At 44.6% G+C, this 12,703-nt stretch overlaps 1 protein-coding gene across 1 annotated transcript in view; it reads right to left on the reverse strand.

Moving 5' to 3' along the window:
• The window catches only part of AGAP1 (ArfGAP with GTPase domain, ankyrin repeat and PH domain 1), a 1,179,374-nt gene that overhangs the window by 174,138 nt on the left and 992,533 nt on the right, over positions 1–12,703 (reverse strand). The window contains 1 exon segment of the mRNA XM_070933411.1: positions 11,624–11,714. Coding sequence (XP_070789512.1) covers positions 11,624–11,714 — 91 coding nt within the window.

Here is a 12,703-nt window from a genome sequence, read left to right on the forward strand (position 1 = left end):
TAGGTTGTGTAAATGCAGAATATAATGATAAATATTATTGAAACATGCTTTGGATGTTTTCTATAGAAAAAATAACAATTATTGTGCAAAAAGTACTCTAGACTGATCATCTGTTAAGATTAGTACTGCTATCTAATAATTATATTCCTACTTTAGTTAACACATCACAATCCTAACATATTTATCATTATCATCTTTTTAATTTAAATTGAACAAATACAGTTCAAGATTATAAAACTGGATATCTTCCTGCCTTGTGAGAGCTTTAAATGTGCACATTAAGAAAAAGAAAACTTTTTAAAGGAATGGGTAGATTTGGGGGGGGGATAACTGTAAATCCCACTCAAATAAACAATGGACAAACCAGATCTAATCTGATGTTGCTATTTATGATATAACACATGAACTAGATGCAAAAAATTGACTGCACAAATATATAAACTTAAATTTAATGGACAATAAATGTAGGCTGCAGTATTTCTAAAATAACTAGGATATACTGCTCTTTTAAAATTAACTTCTCTATTTTCATAATCCCATTCCAACTATAGTGGGGGAGGGTCAGATGTGAAGGGTTTGAATTGATAGGCCAAAAAGTAGATTTGGTGTAAACAGTGAAATGTCAACATTTAAAAACAAATAAAAGTAAAGAAAAAGAAAAAGAAGAAAAAACTGTTTTGCTCATAATGAGTTTGATCCAGAAACTTTGGCACATAGGGTTTTTTTTAACTCACAGAAGCCTTTGGATTTGGCAAAATCCAATTTGCAAAATAGGCAATGTCTGAAAATGTTAATAAAGGTTCATAGCAGTGACAGAGAAAAAGACAACAGTGTTCCAAATCAATAACATTAAGATTTTTAATAATCCAGAACTTCCAGCTGATGTTGCGGTGGTATTGGACATGAGGAGCAGGTCTCCGCGCTCCCATGCAGAGTTCTCCCTGTTGTGAATGATGCATTACTTGGAACCTGACATTAAGCCAGTACTCACAAAAAACAAATTTTCCTCGCTCCAACTGGAGCTACATTCCAGGGTCCTGAGCCCCGGCTGCTCCCTGGACAGCCGAGGTAGTAGGGAGACTCAGGGAAGACAGAGGACGAGGGTGATGGGGGTGGCCTGAGCGAACTGTGGTCCCTTGCAAATGCCCAGCAGCAGCTCGGATCGGCGATGGAGAGAGCCTGGCTGAGATGTATGCAGCCAGCCCCCTTCGCTATAAAGTTGAAGATAATAACTCCAAAAACTGGGGCCCATGAGAACCTAGAGGCGGTAATCGACACGGGTTGCACTCACTATTTAATCAACCTGCCTACCGTCCTAAACCAACCCATACATTTTGAGCAGGTCAATGGATTGCTAATCGGTAGGGCCCCTGCCACGCTCCTCACCAAACCCGTGAGACTGGAAATTGGTCAACACCCAGAACACCTCCATTTCATAGTACTGCCAAAGATGAAAGAGATGGTGATAATAGGGTTGGCATTGGACAAGTGGGTGCCCGTCATCACATGGAGGGATGGTCACTGAGAGATACGAATTGGGGTAGGGCCAATCCCCCCAAGTCCAACTGCTGCCAAAGAGGCCAACCACAAGATGACGCTAAGCAAGATGAGAGGGCTGCAGCAGCCACACAGCTGCCTCCCAGCACTCCCTCAATCTCTAGAGTGTATCAGGACCTCAGCCTCAGAGGCATTAAGTGAAGAAGACATGAGCATGCCACCACCCTTTCTTCCGACTGACTGCTTGTGCTGGGGCTAAGCTACCGAAGCCAAGGATGTACTCCATGACTCCCAAAGAAATGGAAGAGTTAAGGAGGTACATCGATGCCTATCTAGCGCAAGGATTCATCCAACCCACAAAATCCAAAGTGGCAGCCCCCATACTGTTTAAGGAGAAGAAAGATGGGGGGATGACACTTTGCATGGGCTTTCATGGAATTAATGCCATATGCATGGCAAACACATACTCACTCCCCCTCATGAAGGACATGTTGGCCCATCTGGCCAAGGGGAAGATATTCACCAAACTGTACCTATGTGAGGTGTACTACCAAGTTCAGATCAGGGAAGGAGATGAGTGGAAAACTGTCTTCAACTGCTCCCTCAATAGTTTCCAGCTCAGAGTGATGCCCTTTGGGTTGCAAGGAACACCCACAGTTTTCATGCAACTGAGAAATGAGGTGCTGCATGACCACCTGTACAAAAGGGTTCTCATGTACTTGAGCGACATTCTCATTTTTACCAAGACCCTGGAAGAACAAGTGAAGCTGGTGCACCAGTTGTTACAGAAGCTCCTGATAGCCAAACTATAAGCAAAGTTGTCAAAATGCAAATTCCACAAAACCTGCCTAGACTACCTGGGATATTGAGTGTTGAGCGAGGGGATAGAGATGGACCCAGGAAAAGAGAGAGCGGTGCTGGATTGGCAGCCCCCACATAAGCGCAAAAAACTACAAGGTTTCCTGGGGTTTGCAAACTTCTACAGGCAATTCATCCCCACCTTTGCTGAAATTGCCTGACCAATCACCAAGCTACTGAAGATGGGGAGTGGCCCACAACACCACGACCGAGCCAACCCCTATGTCGAGCTCGGTCTCCTACTCGACAACGCATATGGGAGGCAGAGAGGAGGTTGTGGGGACGCAAACTCAAGCTACTTGGAAGCTGAAACGGGGAAGCTCTTCACAGGGGTTGGTGATGGTGGCACTGGGTGTTAGGCGGCCGGACGCATCGAGGAAAGGATAGGCAGAGAAGGATCACAGGCGAATGAAGGTGACGGCAGCATTTGATGACATCATGGGCCAATGCAGGGATAATTGGCGGCCTGTTTGAATGCCTCGATCAGCTGAGACTAGCTCAGCTGTTCATTATTTGTGTGGGAGGAGTGGAGCCTGCATAGACATATAAAAACCGCTGAGAGGCGGCTTGTCAGGTTTCAATGCTATCTCAAAATAAAGGAATTTCCAAACTGCCGATCTTTAAGGAAATTTTCTCTTTATTGAGCATAGTGATCTGTCCCTGGCTCTTTCGCGGTCAGTACTGACCTTTGCCCCCCAATCCCTCCCTTTCCGATCCCCAATTCTCTGCGTCTCATTGGCTATCTTCCAAGCCACTTTCCTCATCCCTTCTCCGTCAGATCACAGGAATGTCCCACTCCTCCCATCTCTGAGGAGACAGAATCTTCAAAGGAATTAAGTAGGCAAAAGTTCAAGCTTCTCCTCTCCTTATATATGTCAGTGCTGGGACACTGACACGGCTGCTTTCAGCACCAACTTTAAACTATTGTATCTTAGCGTTGCCTCGAAGCTACCTTGCAGCTGCAATAAACCATTTGCCAACTCCAGTTTCAGCGTGCATTGTTTGGGGCTGTCAAGGTTTGCTTAGGAACGCTGAGAGAAAGTTGGTGCTCTCCCTTTTTACTCTACTACTGGCTGGTATTTGAGGCAGCATGGTGGAGGAAACAGACCTGGGAGCCCAGGTACCTGATATAGCGGAGGAGGAACAGGAGCTTACGAAGCCTGTGGTACAGAAGGACAGTAAACTGCTTGTGGTGAGGCTGAAGGAACAATAAGCACACCAGGAAAGTGATATAGCTGAAAGCCCGGAGGAGACAGGAACTGGCCTGGTGCAACTATCCTCTGGCAACTGGTGGCATAGTTCCGCTTTGGCAGGGCCTGTGGTGGGGGTCAAGGCACCAGCAACACTCCCTGCAGGAGAGCATTTTCAGGGATGGAGAGAGAGGAGGTGGGCAGAGGATGAAGAGGGTGGAGAATGGAGTTACTCCACAGGCCCTGGACCCACTACTATGGACGTTTTAAGGGAAAGGTTTGAAGAAGCCAGCTTTTGGGATATGCCCTCCTGGCAACCATAGGCGACAGGGCTGGAGCCATCCACTACATGGCAGGGACCTTCTGGGCCATCTGGGACAGATACTCAGTTTCGTTTGGCCAGCCCCAAATTACGACTTGAGCAAGCCATTGGCCAATCCAGGAAGGAGAGCCAGTCCCGACAGGGCACCGGAGCTCAGGCTTCCTCACTGGAGGAGGTGATAAGGGGCCCTGACAGGGGCACATGCAGGATTCAGGCTCATGCGTTGCAGGAAGGTGGGCAACCAGGTTCAGAAGAACAGTTTGACTCCCAGAGGGGAAATAGCAGACATATAGGACCCATGGGCCCCAAAGAGCAAGGCTCAGTTTGGGCCCCAGGTTTATAGCCACCGCAGGCAATGTGGGGACCATCACCCATACAGGCATCATTTGATGGGTGCCCAGATTGAGTGGCTCTTTTCTTAAAACAGGTTATCAGCCACCTGGATTTATATGGAAAATTTTACCCATCTCTATGGGCTATCGTGGTGTCTATCACAGCCATGCTGACAGGGGAGGTGGTGGACTGGGTGGCCGATCTCCATTGTGAACATGCATGAGAACTTGCAAACATTGGTCTGTTCTTGGAGGCCCTGAGAAGTCAATTTGAGGATGAGTCTTGGGCACAACTGGTGGAAAGAGAATTGGTGGCCCTGAAACAAAGGGGCCGACCAGCTAAGGACTACATGAAAGAGTTTCAGAAGATTGCAGGAAAATTAAGAGCATGGCCTGAACGTTTACTGGTGCACCAGTTCCATGGGGGCTTGGACTGTGAGTTGAGACAGGCATGCATTTATAGAGGCTTGTTGCTGCATCTAGCCGATTGGTTTTGGGCAGCCATAGACTTAGATGTTGGCTTGAGGGAGTTTCGACTCTGAGGGGACACTCTGCCAAGACAGACAGTGGACAGGATTCCACAGATTCCTTAGATTCCACAGATTCCTTAGGGAAACAAGGAGGGTGGACCCAACATCCAGGGCCCCGAAACCCACCCAAAGACCATCTTTCCAATGTTTTCAGTGTAATCAGATAGGCCATAGAGCAGTGGACTGTCCTCTCCCTCCACCACAACCGGCAATGGCACGAGTCCCGGCATCTAGTGCGAAGGGTCTGAACCAAGCATGTGCAATGCTGAAGTGGTCCAGAATAGCCTCGCAGACCCTTCTCTCCGATACCAGTACACCTGTTAAGGAAGTCAGAAGCACACCGGGCCCGGAAGTCCACCAGTGGTGGTGGGAGACAGCGATGAAGATGATATGATTAATCCAATGGTAAGTACTCCAATACGCCCCTTTGTGGTCCAGATTACTCTCCGGAATCCTCACACCTCCATGGGGATTAAGCAGGGTGCCTTAATTGATTCTGGATGTACCAGATATCTAATGCGTAAATCTGTGGCAATTGAGTTAGGTTTACATGTGTTGACTCTAAAAACCCCAATCAAATTTGAACAAATGGATGGTTCAAGTCGGGGGGTGGGGAATGCCTGCTACTCAAGTCATGGAGCCAGTGCAACTGGAAATAGAGGAGCACTGGGAGCATATTTGGTTTGTAGTGGTGGAGGTAATGATTGAACCTGTTATATTGGGGTTGGCTTGGTTGGACAAGTGGAAACCTACAATCTGGTAGGAAGGGGGCTATAGAAAACTCCGACTGCAGCTGGGTCTAGAACCAACAGGATGGAAGCCCATGGAATGGGTAAAGGAAGGTTGGCAATGGGGACAGCCACCCCAAGTTGAGGGAGTCCCGGAGATATATGCAGATTTGGCAGAAGTTTTTAGTGAAAAGGAGTGTGAGGCCCTACCACCATATCGGTGTACCGATTGTGCCATCAGGTTAAAACCAGGAGCCAAACTGCCAAAACCCCATATGTATTCTATGACACCGAAAGAAATAGAGGAATTACATAGTTATATAGATAAGAATTTAGTTAGGGAGTTCATTCAACTTAGCATGGCTGACATGGCTGCACCTGTTCTCTTCAGAGAGAAAAAAGATGGTGGCTTGTGCTTATGTGTCGATGGTCTCAACGCAGTGAGCATAGAGCCTTTATATCCATTACCACTAAATAAAAGACTTACTAGCCACCTTAGCGACAGGTAAGATCTTTACAAAACTAGATTTAAGAGAGGCTTATTATTGGGTCCATATTAAACCAGGGGATGAATGGAAAACCATCTTTAATTGCCCCCCTGGGTAGTTATAAGTTCCAAGTTATGCCATTTGGTTTGCAGGGCACCCTGGCCGTATTCATGCAGTTGATAAATGAGGTCCTGCATGAATATTTGTACCGGGGAGTGCTGGTATATTTGGATGGCATACTCATTTATACCAATACGATGGAAGAACATACCCAATTGGTTCACAGTGTACTGGAGAAACTGCTAGCGGCCAAACTGTTTGTTAAAATTTCTAAATGTGAATTTCATCAGACTGAATTGGATTACCTGGGTTATAGAAAATCGCAGGAAGGGTTAGGGATGGATCCCAAGAAAGTTAAAGCGGTAATGGAGTGGCAAGCCCCGGGGATGAGGAAGCAGCTGCAGGGTTTCCTTGGCTTTGCCAATTTTTATAGGCAGTTCATTCCATCATTTGCTACAATTGCATTTGGACATAAAACCAAGGCCAGGACAGCTAATAGTGTGGATCCCTGAATGTCAGAAAGCCTTTGAGGAACCGAAAGCCTTGTTTGCCAAAGAGCTGATACTACAACACCTTGACCAGAATAAGCCCTTTGTCATACAGGCTGATGCGAGTGTAATAGGATGGCTGTAGGGGCGATCCTATTACAGAAAAACAATCACTGTCATTTACAGCCCTGTGTATACATCTCCAGAAAACTCACTCCCACAGAGAGAGGATAGGCAATCTGGGAGAAGAAGGCTTTTGTTATACACTGCGCGCTCCTTACTTGGTGACATTTACTAGAAAGTGTGGGAAATCAGTTTGAGGTCTGGACCGACCACAAAAATCTAATAGTATTGCAAACCCCTAGGAATTGTCACCAAAATAGGTGCACTGGGCACAATATTTTTAAAGATTTAACTTCATTTTGAAGTTCTTGCCTACCGGGAGGATTTTTTTTGGCTGACGCATTGTCACGGATACTCCAATATAATAGTAAAAGGGATGAAGTGGTACAGGCCATGATCCCCAACAGTCAGCCAGCTTTTGGTGAAACTTTATACAAGCCATAGGAGCAACATAAGGATTAAGTTCAGCCTTCCACCCTAGTACCAATGGGTCATCTGAGAGAGCTAATGCTATGGTGGAATGCTACCTGAGATGTTATGTCTCCTATCAGCAATCAGACTGGTCTCCCCTCTTACCATTTCCCGAGGTAGCATATAACAATTTGGTACATCGCAGTACGTGGCTTACCCCTTTCCAGATTGTTACGGGGAGGGAATTCCTTGCTATCCCAGAACTGGAAATATCATCCGATGAAGGAACATTACCAAGTGAATGGGCTGACTAGATACAGACACTATGGCCACGAGTCAAGGTAGCATTAGAAAAAGCAGCTAAGGAGTATAAACAGCATGCAGATAAGAAGAGGGCAGAATATAAACCTTTCCGGGTGGGGGATCAAGTATACCTATCCATGAAGTATATAAAACTGAGGATACTGAATAGAAAGTTGAGTCCTCAGTATTTAGGCCCATTTACAGTAATCAGAGTGATTAACCAGTAACAGTAGCTCTGAAGCTCCCTCCCCTACTAGGCAAGATCCACCCAGTATTTCATAGCAATCTATTAAAACCAGTGGAAGCCTTCAGAGACCCCTCAAAATACCCTGGACCACTAAAGGACAACCAGTATGATATAAACAAAATATTAGATTCTAAAATATACAGGGGCAAAGTCAAATACCTAGTACAATGGAAGGGATATCCCTATGAGGATGCCTCCTGGGTGGCCGTGGAAAATATCAATGCTGAACGGCTGTCACGACGGTTCCATAGAAAAAAACCACAGAAGCCGAAGACTGATGTTAACATCTCCAATTTATCTCTTGCAGAGGGATTTCTGGTAAAGGGGGGCCGCCTGTCAAGCCTGGTCTCCTGCTCGACAACACATATGGAAGGCGGAGAGGAGGCCGTGGGGACGCAAACTCAAGCTACCTGGAAGCTGAAATGGGGAAGCTCTTCACAGGGGTTGCTGATGGTGGCACTGGGTGTTAGGCGGCCAGACGAGTCAAGGAAAGAATAGGCAGAGAGTGGAGGCAGTGGAGGATCACAGGCAAATGGAGGTGATGGCAGCGTTTGATGATGTCATGGGCCAACGCAGGGATAATTGGCAGCCCGTTTGAATGTCTCGATCAGCTGAGACTAGCTCAGCTGTTCATTATGTGTGTGGGACGGATGGAGCCTGCGTAGACATATAAAAAGCACTGAGAGGTGGCTGCTCTCAGCACCAACTTTAGTGCTTTTAAACTATTGTAACTTAGCATTGTCTCGAAGCTACCTTGCAGCTGCAATAAACCATTTACCAACTCTGGTTTCAGCGTGGATTGTTTGGGGCTGTCAAGGTTTGTTTAGGAACATTGAGATCCTAAACTGGACCCTGGAGTGCCAATGCGCCTTCAAGCAGCTGAAAGGGTTGTTCGCCAAAGAACTGACCCTCAAGCACCCTGACTCCAATCAGCTGTTCATGATCCAGGCAGACACCAGTGATATGGCCATCACAGCAGTCCTCCTTCAGAAAAATGCCGAAGGTATTTTACATCCCTGTGCGTACACCTTGAGGAAACTGACAGAGACCAAGCGAACGTGGGCAGTGTGGGAGAAGAAAGCTTATGCAATCCAATGGACCCTACTAACCTGGAGACACTTTCTCGAGGGTAGTCCCATGCCTTTCAAAGTATGAACTTATCACAAAAACTTAGAGGCACTAAAGACACCCCACAAACTCTCCCCAAAACAGGTCAGATGGATGCAATACTTCAAATGATTTAATTTCAAACTAAAATACATCCCAGAGGGGAAGAACCTTCTAGCTGATGCTCTATCATGGAAGCCACAATACCACAGCAAACCAAAGGAAGTAGTTCACGAGATTACCCTCTCCCCAGATAGCGTCGCAGGCGCAGGCACTGACCCGGGGTCAGGCCACCTGAATGTGAGCCGTGGAAGGAGGGGGCATGACCCAAAAGCTGAAAGACAAATTACCGAATGACCCATGGTACAAGGACAACCCGGGAATACTAACCCTTAAGAATGGACTAGGCTGGAAGGGATCTAAATTGTACATGCCCAACAGCTTGTGGCTCCAGGTCCTTCAACAGAGTCACAACTCTAAACAAGCAGGCCACTTCAGCTACATGAAGACTCTGCACATGGCCAGGCAGCAATTCTGGTGGCCGAGGATGAAAAGAAGCATTGAGGATTATGTAAAGAGCTGTGCCACTTGCACGGTGATGAAGATGAGGCTGGGGAAACCCCCCAGATTACTTCAGCAAGTGTCAGACCCGTCTCAACCCTGGGAGGAGATAGCTATGGTCATTTTGATCATCGTAGACTTGTTTTCCAAACAGGCCTACTTTGTAGCTTGCCCAGGGCTCCCGTCAGCACAGAAGCTGGCTAACCCAGTCATCAGGCATAGTTATAGGTTACACAGAGTACCCCGTAGGATCATTTCCAATTGGGGAGTCCAATTCACAACTAAGTTCTGGAGGGAGTTCATGAGGGCCATCGGGTCCTTGCAAGGACTTAGCTCTGCATTCCATCCAAGTACTAACAGGGCTGTAGAGAGAGCTAACGCCATGGTGGAACAATACATAAGATGCTACAGTATGTCAACTATCAGCAATTGGACTGGGTAGACTTGCTGCCATGTGCAGAAGTAGTGTATGCAGTGCAATGCAGTGCACAGCAGCACTGGATTGACCCCCTTCCAAGTGACCAGTGGGATGGAATTTGTCCCTATGCCTGAACTACCTAGGGAACTCCCTTCTTCCATATCACTAACTGAGTGAATGGAGTCACTGAAGAAGGCATGGGGAAATATGAAATGGGCCCTAAGTGAGGCAGCAGAGGTGCATAAGAAACAGGCTGACAAGCATCGGTCTCCCCAACCACAGTTTAAGATGGGGAATAAGGTTTTCCTGTCCACAAAGTACCTGAAGTTAAAGCTACCCTCAAAGAAGCTTGGTCCCAAGTTCCTAGGGCCGTTTCCTATAGTGAGGGTGATAAACCCGGTGATGGTATGCCTCCAACTTCACCGGTTGTTGGGGAAGTACCTTCCCAAACCAGCAGTGAGTTCACAAATCTGACCAGTGGGTTGAGCACCCACTGGTCAGTGCTCAGAGCAAAGCCTATGATGATCAAGGGTCAAACTCATTACGAAATAAAGATGATCTTAGACTCCAGAGTGTAAAGGGAAAAATTGGAACATTGGAAGGGGTACCCACTATCTGAAGCCACCTGGGTAAAGAGCTGGAAAGTGAGCGCAGATAGATTGGTAAAGCAGTTCCATGATAAGTTCCTCCCAAAACCAAAGGGACCTCTCAGGGGAGGGAGAGGGGGCTAGTGGCATTGACTAACTCCACGGTGCTTGATTTCTTGCAAGGGCGTTCCTTCTGTTGAGGGGGGGGCAGCCTGTCAAGACTGAATTTTAAGTGAGTGTGGGATTGTTTGTATCCTGGAGTATTCTAACATTAATTCAGTTTGATAAAGCTTGGAGCCTTCAGCAACCACAGCATAGTTAGCCGATGAGTCACCAAGCAACCAATTCCCAGCTTGGTTGGACAACGTGACCGATTGTTTTGGAAACTTGAAAAAACTGAAACTTATATTGATGTGAAAAGCCCAGGAACTTTAGTACTGGCTTTTTGCTAGTTAGAGCCAATATGGTGTATCTAAATAAATTTGTTCTTTGAGAAAAGGAATGCCTCAGAGTTCAATTTGTGAAGGATGCATTACTTGGAACCTGTAATATATATATATATTCTTTTTTTCTAATATAATGATGGTCTGATTAGAAATTTGAATAGAAGTAGAAATAAGAATACACACCTTTATATGAAGCAATAGTTAGATGGAAAGATTGAAGGTTGAAAAAGGGTATTATAAGATATGTTTAAATAACAGGAAGACTCGTATTTGAATGGTATATTGTGACTTTGAACAACTAAATAATGAAGGGCTATGCCTTATATAAACATGTATAGATTGTAATGAAGGGCTATGCCTTATATAAACAATATTAGGATTAGCAATAATGATCTGATTAGAAGTTAGAATAGAGGTAGAAATAAGAAATAGGGGGAATATTAGCAGATTTTTTGGTGCTTTTTATATAATAGAATATAAGTAATAATTTGATATGCTTACATTATTGGCATTAAAATGGAATATTGAAATATTGAATAACTACTTTAAAAACATGTATATTAATACTAGGATTATATAAATTTGATTAATATAATAATTATTATGAGTATCATTATTGATGTTTATATCAAAATGAATTATATCCAGGGGCCACACTGTTCATGTATTGATAGTGATGTATATTTAAAAATAAAAAACTAATAAAATATTAAAAACAAGATTTTTAATAATCTCAAATTAAATAACACAATGAACACACACACACACACACACACACACAATGAACACATGCACACACAAAAAGAAAATGAAACACAATAGCAAGAGGGCAGTACTGAACATGTTTCCATGTAGTTATGATGCAAAAAGACCATAAACTTTAAGAAGCTCAGGATGACATTTCCTATATAAAATGGTTGTACTTACTTTGTATTTCACAATCTACACAGTGAGAATTGCCTCTGATGTTTCTTATTGACTGAAGAGCCATTACCTCATTCTGACTTGTTAGTCAGGACTGTAATATGTAAAGAAATATACAAACAATTGTATAACTGTAAAGCAATTGCAGTCACAACAGCATTGTCTGCTGGTGATAAAGAGTTCAAACAGAAGTGGAATGATCACAGCATTTGATGCCTTTAGTTAGCGGAATGGGACACCTCACCATAGCGAACTCACTGCAGCCAACTTGGCATGGCCAATTCGCCATGGCCAACTTGCTACAGCCACCTCACTATGGCCAACTTGCTGTGGGACAACTCACCATGGACAACTCGCCGCAGAACAATTTAATAATTCAATTTAATTATTTAAAATAAATAAAAATTATTTTAATTCTTGTCATTCACATTTCATTCTGTCCTTCCTTTTGCATCTTTTCTTTAATGATTTTATTCCACCATTTCTTTGATATTAGCGTAACTCTTGTCCTGCAGCGAGTTGTCCCACAGCAAGTTGGCTGTGGCAAGTTGTCCCACAGGCAGTTGGCTGTGGCAAGTTGGCCATGGCAAGTTGGCACTGGTGAGTTGGCTGTGGCGAGTTGGCTATGGCAAGTTGTCCCACAGACAGTTGGCTGTGATAAATTGGCCATGGCAAGTTGGCCCTGGTGAGTTTCCTGTGGCGAGTTGGCCATGGCAAATTGTCATAGATCCTTTAGTTAGCTTCTCAGAGAGTTCATCCCTTAGTATGTTTAACTATTTCAATTCAGTATCTGAGAAGAACAGCTTACAATTTTCATCAACTGAGAATTTCAGTTACTTAAGCTGAAAAGCTTAAACTTTTCTCAAAGCATTGCAGCATATAGAGAATAGGATGTTCAGAATCCAACTGGAGTTATCAGAGGTAAAGTAAATTCAGTACTGAAGGATGATATTATTAATACATATATCGAACAGAGAACAACCAATTCTCATACAGAAATTCTGAAAAATTAAAATAATTTCTTAAAGTCCCACTTTTCTTTGCAGAAAAATCTGGAAAAAAATAATGCAGTTGCAAGCAAAT

Source organism: Pituophis catenifer, unplaced genomic scaffold (assembly GCF_029215685.1).
Source record: "Pituophis catenifer annectens isolate HBS135680 unplaced genomic scaffold, rPitCat1.0.hap2 SCAF_1, whole genome shotgun sequence".
In the NCBI taxonomy this organism is placed as follows: Eukaryota; Metazoa; Chordata; class Lepidosauria; order Squamata; family Colubridae; genus Pituophis; species Pituophis catenifer.